Source organism: Entelurus aequoreus, linkage group LG20 (assembly GCF_033978785.1).
Source record: "Entelurus aequoreus isolate RoL-2023_Sb linkage group LG20, RoL_Eaeq_v1.1, whole genome shotgun sequence".
NCBI lineage: Eukaryota > Metazoa > Chordata > Actinopteri > Syngnathiformes > Syngnathidae > Entelurus > Entelurus aequoreus.
Genome location: NC_084750.1, coordinates 42,205,301 through 42,223,088, shown reverse-complemented (window position 1 = coordinate 42,223,088; position 17,788 = coordinate 42,205,301). Strand labels below are relative to the sequence as shown.

Sequence of the window (17,788 nt, the reverse complement as noted above, 5' to 3'; positions counted from 1 at the left end):
TAGTCTTAGAATTAGATTGTTCACATCTAGTCTTAGACTTAGATTGGTCAGATCTAGTCTTAAACTTAGATTGGTCACCTCTAGTCTTAGACTTAAATGGGTCACCTCTAGTCTTAGACTGGTCACATCTAGTCTTAGAATTAGGTTGGTCACATCTAGTCTTAGACTTAGATTAGTCATATCTAGTCTTAGACTTAGATTGGTCACCTCTACTCTTAGACTTAGATTGGTCAGATCGAGTCTTAGACTTAGATTGGTCACATTTAGTCTTAGACTTAGATTGGTCACATCTAGTCTTGGATTTAGATTGATCACATCTAGTCTTAGACTTAGATTGGTCACATCTAGTCTTAGACTTAGATTGGTCCAGGTAATTTAGCATGCATTGACTTGGATTGCTTTTAGGATCTTCAATGCACAAAATGTGTCTAAGTAGCCCCCAAAATTCTATTTTACTACACACGGGTTGTCGGAGAAACACGTTTGTACACCCCTGATTAGGTTCTATAGTAAGTCCACTGAAGCTCACTTGACCAAATATGGCCCCTTGCTCCTTCAAGGGTGACTACATTCATCAGGTGTTCAGTCACGACTAATTACCCTATTCCAGCTGTCCCGTTCACAGCGCTATTACTCCGATCATCCAACGGTGTCACATTCCACTGACCCTTTTTACGTGGCAGCGCCGGACTGAAGGGGCAGTCTGAAAGGGGCTTCGGTTTTTCCTCTTTCTCTTCCCTCTGTTTGTTCATGGATGGGGTTCCTGGAGCTGTCGGAGGTCGTGTTGTTCCTGGGCCGCTAAGTAAATGAAAACGTTTTCGTTCCCGGTCGTTAGCGACCCTTTCCCTGGTGTCGAGACCGTCCTTCATCACCGGGATGAAATCACAGATGACTCTTTCACCGAGGGATCAAAAAATGGACCCCCAGGCTGTGGCGACACACGTTGGGAGCTTTTAAAGTGTCCCGTGACGTCACCCGCCCACCCCGCCTGGTCCAATAAAATGACGGATGACACTGCTCCAGTCAGGGCGTTGAGGGTATCTGGTTTGGTGGCTGCAGGATTAGGTCTCTGCTTTTTGCAGATGATGTGGTCCAGATGGCTTCATCTGGCCAAGATCTTCAGCTCTTACTGGATCGGTTCGCAGCCGAGTGTGAAGCGACTGGGATGGGAATCAGCACCTCCAAATCAGAGTCCATGGTTCTCGCCCGGAAAAGGGTGGAGTGCCATCTCCGGGTTGGGAAGGCGATCTTACCCCAAGCGGAAGCATTTAAGTCCCATCTTAAAACTAATTTGTATACTCTAGCCTTTAAATAGACCCCCTTTTTAGACCAGTTGATCTGCCGTTTCTTTTCTTTTCTCCTCTGCCCCCCTCTCCCTTGTGGAGGGGGAGTTACACAGGTCCGGTGGCCATGGTTGAAGTGCTGGCTGTCCAGAGTCGGGACCCGGGGTGGACCGCTCGCCTGTGCATCGGTTGGGGACATCCCTGCGCTGTTGACCCGTCTCCGCTCGGGATGGTCTCCTGCTGGCCCCACTATGGACTGGACTCTCACTATTATGTTGGATCCACTATGGACTGGACTTTCCCTGATATGTTTGATCCACTATGGACTGGACTTTCACAATATTATGTCAGACCCACTCGACATCCATTGCTTTCGGTCTCCCCTAGAGGGGGGTGGGTTACCCACATATGCGGTCCTCTCCAAGGTTTCTCATAGTCATTCACATCGATGTCCCACTGGGGTGAGTTTGGGCTCTGTACCGAGGATGTCGTTGTGGCTTGTGCAGCCCTTTGAGACACTTGTGATTTAGGGCTATATAAATAAACATTGATTGCTTGATTGAAGTGGAGGAGTTCAAGTACCTCAGAGTCTTGTTCAGGAGTGAGAGAAGAGTGGATCGTGAGGTCGACAGGCGGATCAGTGCGGCGTCTTCAGTAATGCGGACGCTGTATCGATCTGTGGTTCTCGCCCGGGAAAGGGTGGAGTGCCATCTCCGGGTCTGGGAGGAGACCCTGCCCCAAGTGGAGAAGTTCAAGTACCTCAGAGTCTTGTTCACGAGTGAGGGAAGAGTTGTATTGTGAGATCGACAGGCGGATCGGTGCGGCGTCTTCAGTAATGCGGACGCTGTATCGATCCGTTGTGGTGAAGAAGGAGCTGAGCCGGAAGGCAAAGCTCTCAATTTACTGGTCGATTTACGTTCCCATCCTCACCCAGGGGCAGGAGCTTTGGGTTATGACCGAATGGACAAGATCACGGGTACAAGCGGCCGGAATGAGTTTCCTCCGCCGGGTGGCGGGTCTCTCCCTTAGAGATCGGGTGAGAAGCTCTGTCATCCGGGAGGAACTGCTGATCCTCCACATGGAGAGGAGCCAGGTGAGGTGGTTCGGGCATCTTCTCAGGATGCCACTTGAAAGCCTCCCTAGGGAGATGTTTCGGGCACGTCCGACCGGTAGGAGGCCAAGGGGAAGACCCAGGACACGTTGGGAAGACTATGTCTCCCGGCTGGCCTGGGAAAGCCTCGGGATCCCACGGGAGGAGCTGGACGAAGTGGCCGGGGAGAGGGAAGTCTGGGCTTCCCTGCTTAGGCTGCTGGACACTGCTCCGACGCGAAGGGGTCTGGAGGTAAAGGCTTTCTCCCTCTGATTGGGAGTCTTATATTTCCATGAGGCAAGTGTCTCCGAGTGTGATGACAGCATGTCTCTGTGCCAGATGTGACCTATGGCACCGGGGCGGGTCGTCAATAAAAGCTACGTTTGCTAAACGTTTACCTTCCAGCCCCCACCCCGCCCAGCGCACACACACCTTGGAAGTGTTTTTACAGGTGTCTGCTTGGAGTAAAAGCACCTTGAGTGAGCAATGACACAGACAACAGTCCTGCTAAAGAGCCCTCAGGCAGACTTTTAGTCATCCTCCTGCGTAATAGTAATGATGAGTTTGAATGTGGTCGGCGGGGGCGGGGTGGTCTTCAGTGGCAGTATGGAAGCCACCTCGCCCACTTCAATGGGCCTTCAGCCAGCCTTGATGTGGCTCTATGCAAACTGCCAAGCTGCTAAAGCGAAGCATATGTCACGGGCCCGCATGCTAACACAACTCGTCTCTGCGGGCTTCAGGGGATTTTATTTGAAAGGATCAGTAAAGCCTCCGTGATCAATAGAAGGAACACGATTTTGGCGACTAGTCCTCCTTTTCCAGTTCACTTTGGGAGTTGATGTCGTCAATGAAGGTTCTCATTCATCCAGGTCATTGTAGTCTAAGGTCATTGTAGTCTCAATCCATCACAACTGGACTGTTTGGTTTGTCTTAGAAGACGTTTCACCTCTCATCCGACACTTGCATCATGTGTTGCCTTCATTATAACACTTATATAAGACTTTTAAAGTCATTTTGATAGTAGGCTAATATAGACACTTACATCATATGTTGCCTTCATTATAACACTTATATAAGACTTTTAAAGTCATTTTGATAGTAGGCTAATATAGACACTTACATCATGTGTTGTCTTCATTATAACACTTATATAAGACTTTTAAAGTCATTTTGATAGTAGGCTAATATAACTAATATAGACACTTACATCATGTGTTGCCTTCATTATAACACTTATATAAGACTTTTAAAGTCATCTTGATAGTAGGCTAATATAGCTAATATAGACACTTACATCATGTGTTGTCTTCATTATAACACTTATATAAGACTTTTAAAGTCATTTTGATAGTAGGCTAATATAGACACTTACATCATGTGTTGCCTTCATTATAACACTTATATAAGACTTTTAAAGTCATTTTGATAGTAGGCTAATATAACTAAAATAGACACTTACATCATGTGTTGCCTTCATTATAACACTTATATAAGACTTTTAAAGTCATTTTGATACTAGGCTAATATAGACACTTACATCATGTGTTGCCTTCATTATAACACTTATATAGGACTTTTAAAGTCATTTTGATAGTAGGCTATTATGGCTAATATAGACTCTTACATCATGTGTTGTGTTTATTATAACACTTGTATAGTACTTTTAAAGTCATTTTGATAGTAGGATAATATAGACACTTACATCATGTGTTGTCTTCATTATAACACTTATATAAGACTTTTAAATTCATTTTGATAGTAGGCTAATATAACTACTATATACACTTACATTATGTGTTGTATTCATTATAACACTTATATAAGACTTTTAAAGTCATTTTGATAGTAGGCTATTATGGCTAATAAAGACACTTACATCATGTGTTGCCTTCATTATAACACTTATATACGGCTTTTCGTTTTTTTGCGGCTACAGACAGATTTGTTTTTATGTATTTTTGGTCCAATATGGTTCTTTCGACGTTTATGGTTGCCTACCCCTGGTAAAGCGGTTAAGGTAGAAGAGCTTGAAGGGTCAACATAAACTATATGATTATTCGAAGTGTGTACTGTACATGATTAATGCGATAATTTTTAAGGATTGATCACATGAGTTAACTCGTTCATTTCGACTGGATAAAATAACCTTTGTGTCTGTTTCGCAGTCTGTGATTTGTGGACTCGCCCCCGCCACTTCCTGTGTCTTGCCAGGGCAGTGTGGCTGCTGTTGCGTCTGACCAGCCTTCCCTCTCAGGGAATTAAAGTTTGATTGATTGATTGAGACTTTTATTAGTAGGTTGCACAGTGAAGTACATATTCCGTACAATTGACCAGTAAATGGTAACACCCGAATAAGTTTTTCAACTTGTTTAAGTCGGGGTCCACTTAAATTGATTCATGATACAGATATATACTATCATATATACTATCATCATAATACAGTCATCACACAAGATAATCACATTGAATTATTTACATTATTTACAATCAGGGGTGTGGAGGGGCGGGGGGGCAGGGGGGGGGTAGGATATGGACAGCAAGTAGTGGACATAGATAGATAGAGAGAGAGAGAGAGAGAGAGAGAGAGAAAGAGAGAGAGAGAGAGAGAGAGAGAGAGAGAGAGAGAGAGAGAGAGAGAGAGAGAGAGAGAGAGAGAGAGAGGGGGAGAGAGATCAGAAGGCATAAGAAAAAAAGTCACTGGTCAATCCCAAATTCTTTAGATGACATATATGCTGAGTAAAAAGGATCATCAAGACAGAGTAGGAATATTATCAAGTTTTACAAAAGCTTTAGGAGACCAGGCCACACCAATGCGGTCATGCCGGCATCTCGAAATGGTCTAACATTCAAACGGAAAGAGACAATTTCTTGAATACGAAAACATCCCCCCCACACCCCCAGAAAGGAATGCCTCCCCCTTCCCCAACACTGATAAGATAAGGAGGGGGATGCATCTCTCTCATATTCCATTGCCTAGAACACAACATCTGCAGACAAAGAGAAACAAGTACACATGGAAAAATACTAGCTGCTCCAAACATGACTATGAATAAAGAAATAACTCATATATGCATTCTCCACTTTGCCAATCTGCAGGTTTTAAAAGAAATAGCCGGTGCTAATTGAGATGGCCTTTTGTCACCGATTCTGTTCATAACTTTTATGGACAGAATTTCTAGGCGCAGTCAAGGCATTGAGGGGATCTGGTTTGGTGGCTGAAGGATTAGGTCTCTGCTTTTTGCAGATGATGTGGTCCTGATGGCTTCATCTGGCCAGGATCTTCAGCTCTCGCTGGATCGGTTCGCAGCTGAGTGTGAAGCGACTGGGATGAGAATCAGCACCTCCAAGTCCGAGTCCATGGTTCTCGCCCGGAAAAGGGTGGAGTGCCATCTCCGGGTTGGGGAGGAGACCCTTCCCCAAGTGGAGGAGTTCAAGTACCTTGGAGTCTTGTTCACGAGTGAGGGAAGAGTGGATCGTGAGATCGACAGGCGGATCGGTGCGGCGTCTTCAGTAATGCGGACGCTGTATCGATCAGTTGTGGTGAAGAAGGAGCTGAGCCGGAAGGCAAAGCTCTCAATTTACCGGTCGATCTACGTTCCCATCCTCACATATGGTCATGAGCTTTGGGTTATGACCGAAAGGACAAGATCACGGGTACAAGCGGCCGAAATGAGTTTCCTCCGCCGGGTGGCGGGTCTCTCCCTTAGAGATAGGGTGAGAAGCTCTGCCATCCGGGGGGAGCTCAAAGTAAAGCCGTTGCTCCTCCACATGGCGAGGAGCCAGATGAGGTGGTTCGGGCATCTGGTCAGGATGCCACCCGAACGCCTCCCTAGGGAGGTGTTTAGGGCACGTCCGACCGGTAGGAGGCCACGGGGAAGACCCAGGACATGTTGGGAAGACTATGTCTCCCGGCTGGCCTGGGAACGCCTCGGGATCCCCCGGGAAGAGCTGGACGAAGTGGCTGGGTAGAGGAAAGTCTGGGTTTCCCTGCTTAGGCTGCTGCCCCCGCGACCCGACCTCGGATAAGCGGAAGAAGATGGATGGATGGATGGATAATTGAGATGGTCGGATGGGATGGGGGGGCGGATGAGAAAGCCACCACAAAACAACCTGTTTTCTCCCAATTAGACACTTCCCCCCCGGCCTCCCATTGACGGATGCCAGGACTCGCCAAGTCCGAGGCACGTGTGAAGGTTTGTTTACGTAGCCTGTAGCTTAAGTGGGTGAACCCGCACAAGCCTGTTTGCCGTGTTTACATCATTTTACTTTGGAGTTTAGCTTCCGTGTGGCGTTTGCTCGCGTGCAACCCGCGACAAAAGGCGACGTCTGACATAGCGTGATCACCCCAGCCTGTAATCAGGGTAATGAACCGCCCGCATTCTTTTACCCGCGACTCCATTGGCATGCAATTCCTGCATTATCAGATCATGTGTGCATCATCATTAGCGCTACACGTGTTTGCCAACACAATGTTCTCCCAGCTAATACCCTGCTTGTTGATAAGACGCGCTAATCAGCTGGCTTTGGATTCCTCGCGCTCCGTCTCCGTCGAAGAAGCCACACTCTTAATTGATCCGGGGGCCTCATTCTTGGCGTCTCCTTGCAGCGCGGTAGTCAAAACACGGGAGTCCGTTCCAAGCGTAATGAGGGTTTTTTTTTTTGTAGTCCGCCGAGGAAATAACAGTGCCTGGAGAAAGTAGCAACAATGGCCCGACTGATCCTGCAGAGATTGGCCATGCTATGACATATTTGGGGCTCAACTCAAAGTAGTACAATAGTTTTGTACTACTACTGGTAGTTTGGTCTAGGCTCTCACACTATTATGTTCGATACACTATGGACTGGACTCTCACTATTATGTTAGATCCACTATGGACTGGACTCTCACTATTATGTTAGATCCACTATGGACTGGACTCTCACTATTATGTTAGATCCACTATGGACTGGACTCTCAATATTATGTTATATCCACTATGGACTGGACTCTCACTATTATGTTAGATCCACTATGGACTGGACTCTCACACTATTATGTTAGATCCACTATGGACTGGACTCTCACGCTATTATGTTAGATCCACTATGGACTGGACTCTCACAATATTATGTTAAAACTACTATGGACTGGACTCTCACACTATTATGTTAGATCCACTATGGACTGGACTCTCACAATATTATGTTAAAACTACTATGGACTGGACTCTCACTATTATGTTAGATCCACTATGGACTGGACTCTCACTATTATGTTAGATCCACTATGGACTGGACTCTCACACTATTATGTTAGATCCACTATGGACTGGACTCTCACAATATTATGTTAAAACTACTATGGACTGGACTCTCACAATATTATGTTAGATCCACTATTGTAATCAAATTCTAATCTGTGATCTTGGAAAATAGCAGGCTGATCAAGGGAAGAATGTGGGGATTTATAACAAAACTGTAAGATTCAAAGACTTAATTCAACTTGACCAACATCTTTGGAGTTCAGAGTTCCATGCATCGTTTGCAGTTGGTTGAATGCACAATGCGCACCCTGAACTCCATTGTAAAACCCTAAGATTTGTTATTAAAAATAAAGCTAATAATTTGATATCGCACCGGATCACTATGAGTGTGGTCCAGTACTCAAGGCACTAATATTGGCATTGTATTGAAAACACTTCAGTCCTGTAACCGTACTGACGCACCTTGCATACTGTTTGAAGTCTTGATACAGTATTAGTACGTACAGTTACATCACTGCCACCACAAGACACCGTACAGGTCTCAAATTCTAATCTGCGATCATGGAAAATAGCAGGCTAATCAAGAGAAGAGTTGGTGGATTTATAACAAAACTGTAAGATTCAATGACTTAAGTCAACTTGACCAAAATCTTTGTATATGGAGTTCCATGCAGTGCTTGCAATTGGTTGAATGCACGATGCGCACCCTGAACTCCATTGTAAAACCCTAAGATTTGTTATTAAAAATAAAGCTAATAATTTGATATCGCACCGGATCACTATGAGTGTGGTCCAGTACTCAAGGCACCAATATTGGCATTGTATTAAAAACACCTCAGTCCTGTATCTGTTCTGACGCACCTTGCATACTGTTTGAAGTCTTGATACAGTATTAGTACGTACAGTTACATCACTGCCACCACAAGACTCCTTTAAGGTCTCAAATTCTAATGTGTGATCATGGAAAATAGCAGGCTAATCAAGGGAAGAATGTGTGGATTTATAACAAAACTGTAAGATTCAATGACTTAAGTCAACTTAACCAAAATCTTTGGAGTTAAGAGTTCCATGCAGCTCTTGCAATTGGTTGAATGCGCGATGCGCACCCTGAACTCCATTGTAAAACCCGAAGATTTGTTGTTAAAAATAAAGCTAATAATTTGATATCGCACCGGATCACTATGAGTGTGGTCCAGTACTCAAGGCACTGTGATCATGGAAAATAGCAGGCTAATCAAGGGAAGAATGTGTGGATTTATCCAGTGTGTACCGTGGGGATCAGGCAATGTGTCGGGTTAAAGTGTCACTTTGATCTGGTAAATGGACACACACTCCACCAGCTGCGCTGCCGTGGCGGTCACACTGGCGGACACACACACACACACACAAACGCTCGTAGGTCGGGATTAAAAGCGAGGCGGGGACCTTGCGGGACCATTCATCACGTCTTGGAGGTCAGGGCGGGACGTCCCACAGCCCACTGCTAAGGTTAATTAATGAAAGTGGAGTCACTTTGCAGATACGTGTTCGCCCTCTTCTAAACAGACCGTTAGAAAATAGTTTCTTTTGGGCTATAAAGACATCTTTGTTTGACAGTTCGGGAACAAATATGTAGGGATGTTCTGATCCGAGTGATATCAACCAATACCAATACCGATACCGATAGGGGATCACTTTGGGGGAATTGCAGGCCATTTTAAAGGATCGAAAACACTGTTTCTATTGGGCATTGTACAAAACCCAAAAGCAGTGAAGTTGTCACGTTGTGCAAATGGTAAATAAAAAGAGAATACAATGATTTGCAAATCCTTTTCAACGTATATTCAATTGAATTGACTGCAAAGACAAGATACTTAATGGTCACACTGAGAAACCTCAGCTCCCAGTCTGTGGAACGCTCTCCTGACCACCTGAGGGCACCACAGACTGTGGATGCTGTTAAAAAAAGCTTAAAAACCCTTCTTTTTAAAAAAGCCTTTTTTTTAGATATAAATCTTCTAGTCTTTATTTTTATTTATTATCTTTTTTCTTTTTTTTTCTTTTTTAATACACTGTAGCACTTTGAGGTTGTTTGCTCAATGTAAAGTGCTTTTTACAAATAAAATATATTATTATTATTATTATTAAGACTGCAAAGACAAGATACTTAATGTTCACACTGAGAAACCTCAGCTCCCAGTCTGTGGAACGCTCTCCCTGACCACCTGAGGGCACCACAGATTGTGGATGCTTTTAAAAAAAGCTTTAAAACCCTTCTTTTTAAAAAAGCCTTTTTTATATATCTGCATACTATTTTTTAGCTATTTGGCTGTTCTAGTTTTTATTTTTTGTATTTTTTATTATCTTTTTATTTTTATTTTTAATTTTTTTATACACTGTGGCACTTTGAGGTTGTTTACTCAATGTAAAGTGCTTTTTACAAATAAAATCTATTATTATTATTATTATTATTAAGACTGAAAAGACAAGATACTTAATGGTCACAGTGAGAAACCTCAGCTCCCAGTCTGTGGAGCGCTCTCCCTGACCACCTGAGGGCACCACAGACTGTGGATGCTTTTAAAAAAGGCTTAAAAACCCTTATTTTTAAAAAAGCCTTTTTTTTTTTTAGATATATGGGTGCTAGTTCTAGTTTTTATTTTTATTTATTATCTTTTTTCTTTTTTTTTTTAAACTTTTTTAATACACTGTAGCACTTTGAGGTTGTTTGATCAATGTAAAGTGCTCTTTACAAAAAAAATATATTATTATTATTATTATTATTATTAATAAAACTGCAAAGACAAGATACTTAATGTTCACACTGAGAAACCTCAGCTCCCAGTCTGTGGAACGCTCTCCCTGACCACCTGAGGGCACCACAGACTGTGGATGCTTTTAAAAAAGGCTTAAAAACCCTTCTTTTTAAAAAAGCTTTTTTAAAAAGAATATGCATACTAGTTTTAGCTATTTGGCTGTTCTAGTTTTAATTTTTTGTATTTTTTATTATCTTTTTATTTTTATTTTTAATTTTTTTTATACACTGTAGCACTTTGAGGTTGTTTACTCAATGTAAAGTGCTTTTTACAAATACAATCTATTATTATTATTATTAATAAGACTGCAAAGACAAGATACTTAATGTTCACACTGAGAAACCTCAGCTCCCAGTCTGTGGAACGCTCTCCCTGACCACCTGAGGGCACCACAGACTGTGGATGCTTTTAAAAAAGACTTAAAAACCCTTCTTTTTAAAAAAGCTTTTTTAAAAAGAATATGCATACTAGTTTTAGCTATTTGGCTGTTCTAGTTTTTATTTTTTGTATTTTTTATTATCTTTTTATTTTTATTTTTAATTTTTTTTATTACACTGTAGCACTTTGAGGTTGTTTACTCAATGTAAAGTGCTTTTTACAAATACAATCTATTATTATTATTATTATTAATAAGACTGCAAAGACAAGATACTTAATGTTCACACTGAGAAACCTCAGCTCCCAGTCTGTGGAACGCTCTCCCTGACCACCTGAGGGCACCACAGACTGTGGATGCTTTTAAAAAAGACTTAAAAACCCTTCTTTTTAAAAACGCTTTTTTAAAAAGAATATGCATACTAGTTTTAGCTATTTGGCTGTTCTAGTTTTTATTTTTTGTATTTTTTATTATCTTTTTATTTTTATTTTTAATTTTTTTTATTACACTGTAGCACTTTGAGGTTGTTTACTCAATGTAAAGTGCTTTTTACAAATAAAATATATTATTATTATTATTATTAAGACTGCAAAGACAAGATATTTCATGTTCACACTGAGAAACCTCAGCTCCCAGTCTGTGGAACGCTCTCCCTGACCACCTGAGGGCACCACAGACTGTGGATGCTTTTAAAAAAGACTTAAAAACCCTTCTTTTTAAAAAAAAAGCCTTTTTTTAGATATATGCGTGCTAGTTCTAGTTTTTATTTTTATTTATTTGTATTATCTTTTTGTTTTATTTTATTTTTATTTTTATTTTTTTTAATACACTGTAGCACTTTGCGGTTGTTTGCTCAATGTAAAGTGCCCTTTTACAAATAAAATATATTATTATTATTATTATTATTGCTATTTGAATTTTACAGATCACAAAAAAAGGTCAATTCGGATCGCTAACGTTGTTAGCATAAATGAATGGGATTTAACATAGAGAAAATTAGCATCACGGCTAATGGAGAAATATTTTCGGTTCATTATGAGACTGTGGTGGTACATGAACGATATTGGCCCCAAAATAATTTAACAAGTACGGGAACAGCTAGCTAGCCTGAGTGGAAGTCTGCTGGAGTAGTCTACTAAGCAATTACACCTCTATTACACTTAAATACCATAGATTAAATATATTTACCCCAGTAATATCATCAACATTTACCTGACTGGATGAAGTCCTAGGGCTCAAATACTAGCGTGGCCTGTAGTGTGTAGCATGCTGGGAATTATCTGTGCATCTGTTCGAAGAATGCACTGCACATGTATTTGAGGAATGCACAGTGCAGGGTTGAAATTCTACTGAATTTGCATGAAATCAGGTTGTTTTAGCTAATAATCATGCTGCAATATCCAGCATGTTGCATTCAATGTTTATTCCCGTTAATTTGCCATGGAAATTTCCAATTTTGAATATTCCCGGAATTTTGCAACCCTAATCTTAATGAGGATTAATGAGGTAAAAATTGTAGAAATATATTCCAAATGAAAAAAATATATATAAAGACATAACAATAAGACCATATGGACAGCCGTAAGTGTTTACATTTTGCTTTATATTTATTATTGTACTTATTTTTTGTCTGGTTTGTATTTCTTTTGTATCATCCCGTGAGGTGTATATTATTGTTTTTGTTCGGTTTTGCACTTGTTGTTTTTTTTGGTGTGTTTTTTCTTTGTTTTCATTATATTTGGATGTATTTGTTTGGTTTGTATGCTTGTCAATCTGGGCTGTCTATTAACTGCTTACTATGTTGAAGGGGGCAAGAAATATAAGATTTTCTTCATCTCAAGCATAGGCGTGTAAATATGTGTTTTGTTGCTAAAATAAAAAAAATTAAAATGAAATGACAAGCAATCCCAATGAGGCATAAAAACCATGAAAATGTTCAAAAAGCTCCATCTTTTTTGATGTGCTGCGGCGCTTCCCACTCACCCGTCTTGAAGATCTCGTATCGGATGGAGAACCCCGCTCCGTGGGTCTCGTAGTCGGACACAAACTTGATGAAGAGCTGGTTCCCGGAGGAGACCACGGGCGACGGGGCGATCTTGCCGCAGTACTTCCCCACCAGCTGACCGCTCTCGTCCACGCCGTCTCTCACTTCTACGTAGTCGTACCTGTGGTGAGGGAGAAGCCATGGTCAGGTCAGCGTTTTTCAACCTTTTTTTTTTCCCCTGTTTTTTCATTGAAAAAATCCAGCAGAAAACATAAAAAAATGAAAAAATCTTTGTAGTTAGAGTTCCATGCAGCCCTTGCAATTGGTTGAATGCAAGATGTGCACCCTGAACTCCATTGTAAAACCCTAAGATTTGTTGTTAAAAATAAAGCCAATAATGTGATATGTGATATCGCACCGGATCAAGGCTCCAATATTGGTATCGTATTGGCACACCTCAGTCCTGTAACCGTTCTGACGCACCTTGCATACTGTTTGAAGTCTTGATACAGTTTTAGTACGTACAGTTACATCACCGCCACCACAAGACACCTTACAGGTCTCATAGAAAAATGAAACTCAGCAGCTGATATTGACAATAAAAAGTTGTTGGATGTGACTTGAATGGTATACCGGTACTAGTATAGTATTGCGGTACTAATTAATCAAAAACGGTACTGATGAGAGTGCGGTAATACGACCACATGACACCAACTCTCAAATCACTTCACTGGCTTCCTGTTCCACTCAGGATTGAATTGAAAGTCTCCCTACTAACCCACCAGTGCCTCCATGGATATGCCCCCCTTTACCTTAAAAAACTGCTCACCCCCAAATCCTCCACACGACACCTCCGCTCCGGACAAGCTAACCTCCTCAAACCTCCGAGGACAAAGCTACAAACAATGGGAGACCGGGCGTTCTGCTCCACCTGCTCTTAGTCTGTGGAACGCTCTCCCTGACCACCTGAGGGCACCACAGACTGTGGATGCTTTTAAAAAAGGCTTAAAAACCCTTATTTTTAAAAAAGCCTTCTTTTTTTTAATAGATATATGCATACTAGTTCTAGCTATTAGGCTGTTCTAGTATTCATTTGTATTATCTTTTTATTTTCATTTCTTTTTAATACACTGTAGCACTTTGAGGTTGTTTACTCAATGTAAAGTGTTTTTTTTTTTTTTTACAAATAAAATCTATTATTATTATTAGTTGCGTAGTGCATTTACGTTGATGACACTTGTTTTGGTTTTGTTTTTTTAATGGAGGGTGGACTTTGTGCTCAAGATGCAAAAAAAAAAATGCATATTTTAAGAAGTTTTTATCATATAGGATATATGTTAGTAACATATTATACGGGTAAAAAACAAACGTCATTCATTTAATTTGTTTTAATTAACCCCTTACGTCCTCTCGCAGCTATGAAATTATAAAAGGATGTTGCAGAATAGAAAATATGTCTAATATATGTATATTTTTAACGCTCTCCCTGACCACCTGAGGGCACCACAGACTGTGGATGCTTTTAAAAAAGGCTTAAAACCCTTCTTTTTAAAAAAATCTTTTTTTTTTTTTAGATATATGCAAACTAGTTCTAACTATTAGGCTGTTCTAGTATTTATTTGTATTATCTTTTTATTTTCATTTCTTTTTAATACACTGTCGCACTTTGAGGTTGTTTACTCAATGTTTTTTTTCAAATAAAATCTATTATTACTATTAGTTGCGTAGTGCATTTACGTCGATACAACTTGTTTTGGTTTTGTCTTTTAATGTAGGGTGCACTTTGTGCTCAAGATGCAAAAAAAATGCAAGTTTTTATCGTATAGGATATATGTTAGTAACATATTATACGGGGAAAAAACAAATGACATTCATTGAATTTGTTTTAATTAACCCCTTACGTCCTCTCGCAGCTATGAAATTATAAAAGGATGTTGCAGAATAGAAAATATGTTTTTTTAATTAAATCAACATAAAAACCACAAGATACACTTACAATTAGTGCACCAACCCAAAAAACCTCCCTCCCCCCATTTCTTTCTGTTATCAATATTCTGGTTCCTACATTATATATCAATATATATCAATACAGTCTGCACGGGATACAGTCCGTAAGCACACATGATTGTGCGTGCTGCTGCTCCACTAATAATACTAACCTTTAACAGTTCATTTTACTCATTTTCATTCATTACTAGTTTCTATGTAACCGATTTTATATTGTTTTACTTTCTTTTTTATTCAAGAAAATGTTTTTAATTTAGTTATCTTATTTTATTTTTATTTTTTTAAAGTACCTTATCTTCACCATACCTGGTTGTCCAAATTAGGCATAATAATGTGTTAATTCCACAACTGTATATATCAGTATCGGTATCGGTTGATATCGGTATCGGTAATTAAAGAGTTGGACAATATCGGAATATCGGATATCGGCAAAAAGCCATTATCGGACATCCCTAATTATTATTATTATTATTATTATTATTATTATTATTATTATTATTATTCTTTACAAGTGTATGTCAGCTTTTGACCACAAGTAGCTTGTTACTGCCCATCACTGGAAATGGGGCACTCTGCACATAATACAGTATTTCAATAATTGCTGCTGCCTGGTGTTTAAGTGGGTTTAGTGTGAAATAGCAGGTGTTTAAAAAATGTAATTATATGCCTAAGCAGTGTAGTCAGAGTACAATAACCCGACATTTAGCGTTTAGTGAGTATCAGGGGCTTAACACACAAACCAGGCCTCGAGTTGAGAGTATGTTGTCATTCCAAGCATTGATTACCGTATTTCCTTGAATAGCCGCAGGGGCGCTAATTAATTTAAAACCTCCTGTCACTGCGGCGCTTACCAGAAGCCTGCGGGATGGCCAAGCATGTGCTAATTATTTTGCCAAACGAGTTTGACCCGGCTGTAATTCGAGGCATGCGAATACCATATTCCCGGCGCCAATTCAAGGAAATACGGTATATATAATACTTCCAAGCATTGATTATATATAATACTTCCAAGCATTGATTATATATAATACTTCCAAGCATTGATTATATATAATACTTCCAAGCATTGATTATATATAATACTATCTGTTCTGTCCCACACACGTTCTGTCAGGCAGCAACCTGAGGAGCAGGTGGAAAACCCACTTAATGACATGCAAGTGGAATTTAGATCCCCACCACCTGGGGGAAACACAACACTAATTGAGTCAGAACCGGATTTAGAAGCAAGATGAGCTTTGAAATAGGACCCGGGTGGGAGGACGAGAGGCGGGTGTGGGTGTGGGGGGGGTGGTGGACTTGATGCACACCCTCATATTCACGGTGCAAAAGTTGGCTGAGATGATGAACCATCCAGGGTGGTCCACACAACCTTAGGGCAGGTTTATGTCTCCGGCAGCCAGCTTTGACTCGAATGTTTGAACTTGTTTAGTGCGGCGAAATATTACACACAAAGATTTTTGTGTGCAACAATGAACATGTTGTTGTATGAAGGAATGTCCGGGGTTCACGTGCCAATCATTGTTGGTTTCCTGCTGTGTTAGCGTTATTAGCAGGATTTTCGAGGTGGAAGGAGCCATAATGGATGAAATACAACCAAAAAATATAAGTGTTATAATGAAGACAACACATGATGTAAGTGTCTATATTAGCCTACTATCAAAATGACTTTAAAAGTCTTATATAAGTGTTATTATGAGGGCAACACATGATGTAAGTGTCTATAATAGCCTACTATCAAAATGACTTTAAACGTCTTATATAAGTGTTATAATGAAGACAACACATGATGTAAGTGTCTATATTAGCCTACTATCAAAATGACTTTAAAAGTCTTATATAAGTGTTATTATGAGGGCAACACATGATGTAAGTGTCTATATTAGCCTACTATCAAAATTACTTTAAAAGTCTTATATAAGTGTTATAATGAAGGCAACACATGATGTAAGTGTCTATATTAGCCTACTAACAAAATGACTTTAAAAGTCTTATATAAGTGTTATAATGAAGGCAACACATGATATAAGTGTCTATATTAGCTATATTAGCCTACTATCAAAATGACTTTAAAAGTCTCATACAAGTGTTATAATGAAGGCAACACATGATGTAAGTGTCTATATTAGTTATATTAGCCTACTATCAAAATGACTTTAAAAGTCTTATATAAGTGTTATAATGAAGACAACACATGATGTAAGTGTCTATATTAGCCTACTATCAAAATGACTTTAAAAGTCTTATATAAGTGTTATAATGAAGGCAACACATGATGTAAGTGTCTATATTAGCTATATTAGCCTACTATCAAAATGACTTTAAAAGTCTCATACAAGTGTTATAATGAAGGCAACACATGATGTAAGTGTCTATATTAGTTATATTAGCCTACTATCAAAATGACTTTAAAAGTCTTATATAAGTGTTATAATGAAGACAACACATGATGTAAGTGTCTATATTAGCCTACTATCAAAATGACTTTAAACGTCTTATATAAGTGTTATAATGAAGACAACACATGATGTAAGTGTCTATATTAGCCTACTATCAAAATGACTTTAAAAGTCTTATATAAGTGTTATAATGAAGACAACACATGATGTAAGTGTCTATTTTAGCTATATTAGCCTACTATCAAAATGACTTTAAAAGTTTTATATAAGTGTTATAATGAAGGCAACACATGATGTAAGTGTCTATATTAGCTATATTAGCCTACTATCAAAATGACTTTAAAAGTCTTATATAAGTGTTATAATGAAGGCAACACATGATGTAAGTGTCTATATTAGTTATATTAGCCTACTATCAAAATGACTTTAAAAGTCTTATATAAGTGTTATAATGAAGACAACACATGATGTAAGTGTCTATATTAGCCTACTATCAAAATGACTTTAAAAGTCTTATATACGTGTTATAATGAAGACAACACATGATGTAAGTGTCTATTTTAGCTATATTAGCCTACTATCAAAATGACTTTAAAAGTTTTATATAAGTG

At 39.7% G+C, this 17,788-nt stretch overlaps 1 protein-coding gene across 1 annotated transcript in view; it reads right to left on the bottom strand.

The window, feature by feature from the left end:
* Positions 1-17,788, bottom strand: part of LOC133635736 (neuropilin-1a-like) — a 179,648-nt gene that overhangs the window by 115,140 nt on the left and 46,720 nt on the right. The window contains exon 4 of the mRNA XM_062028986.1: positions 12,771-12,952. Coding sequence (XP_061884970.1) covers positions 12,771-12,952 — 182 coding nt within the window. The remainder of the gene's footprint in view (positions 1-12,770; positions 12,953-17,788) is intronic.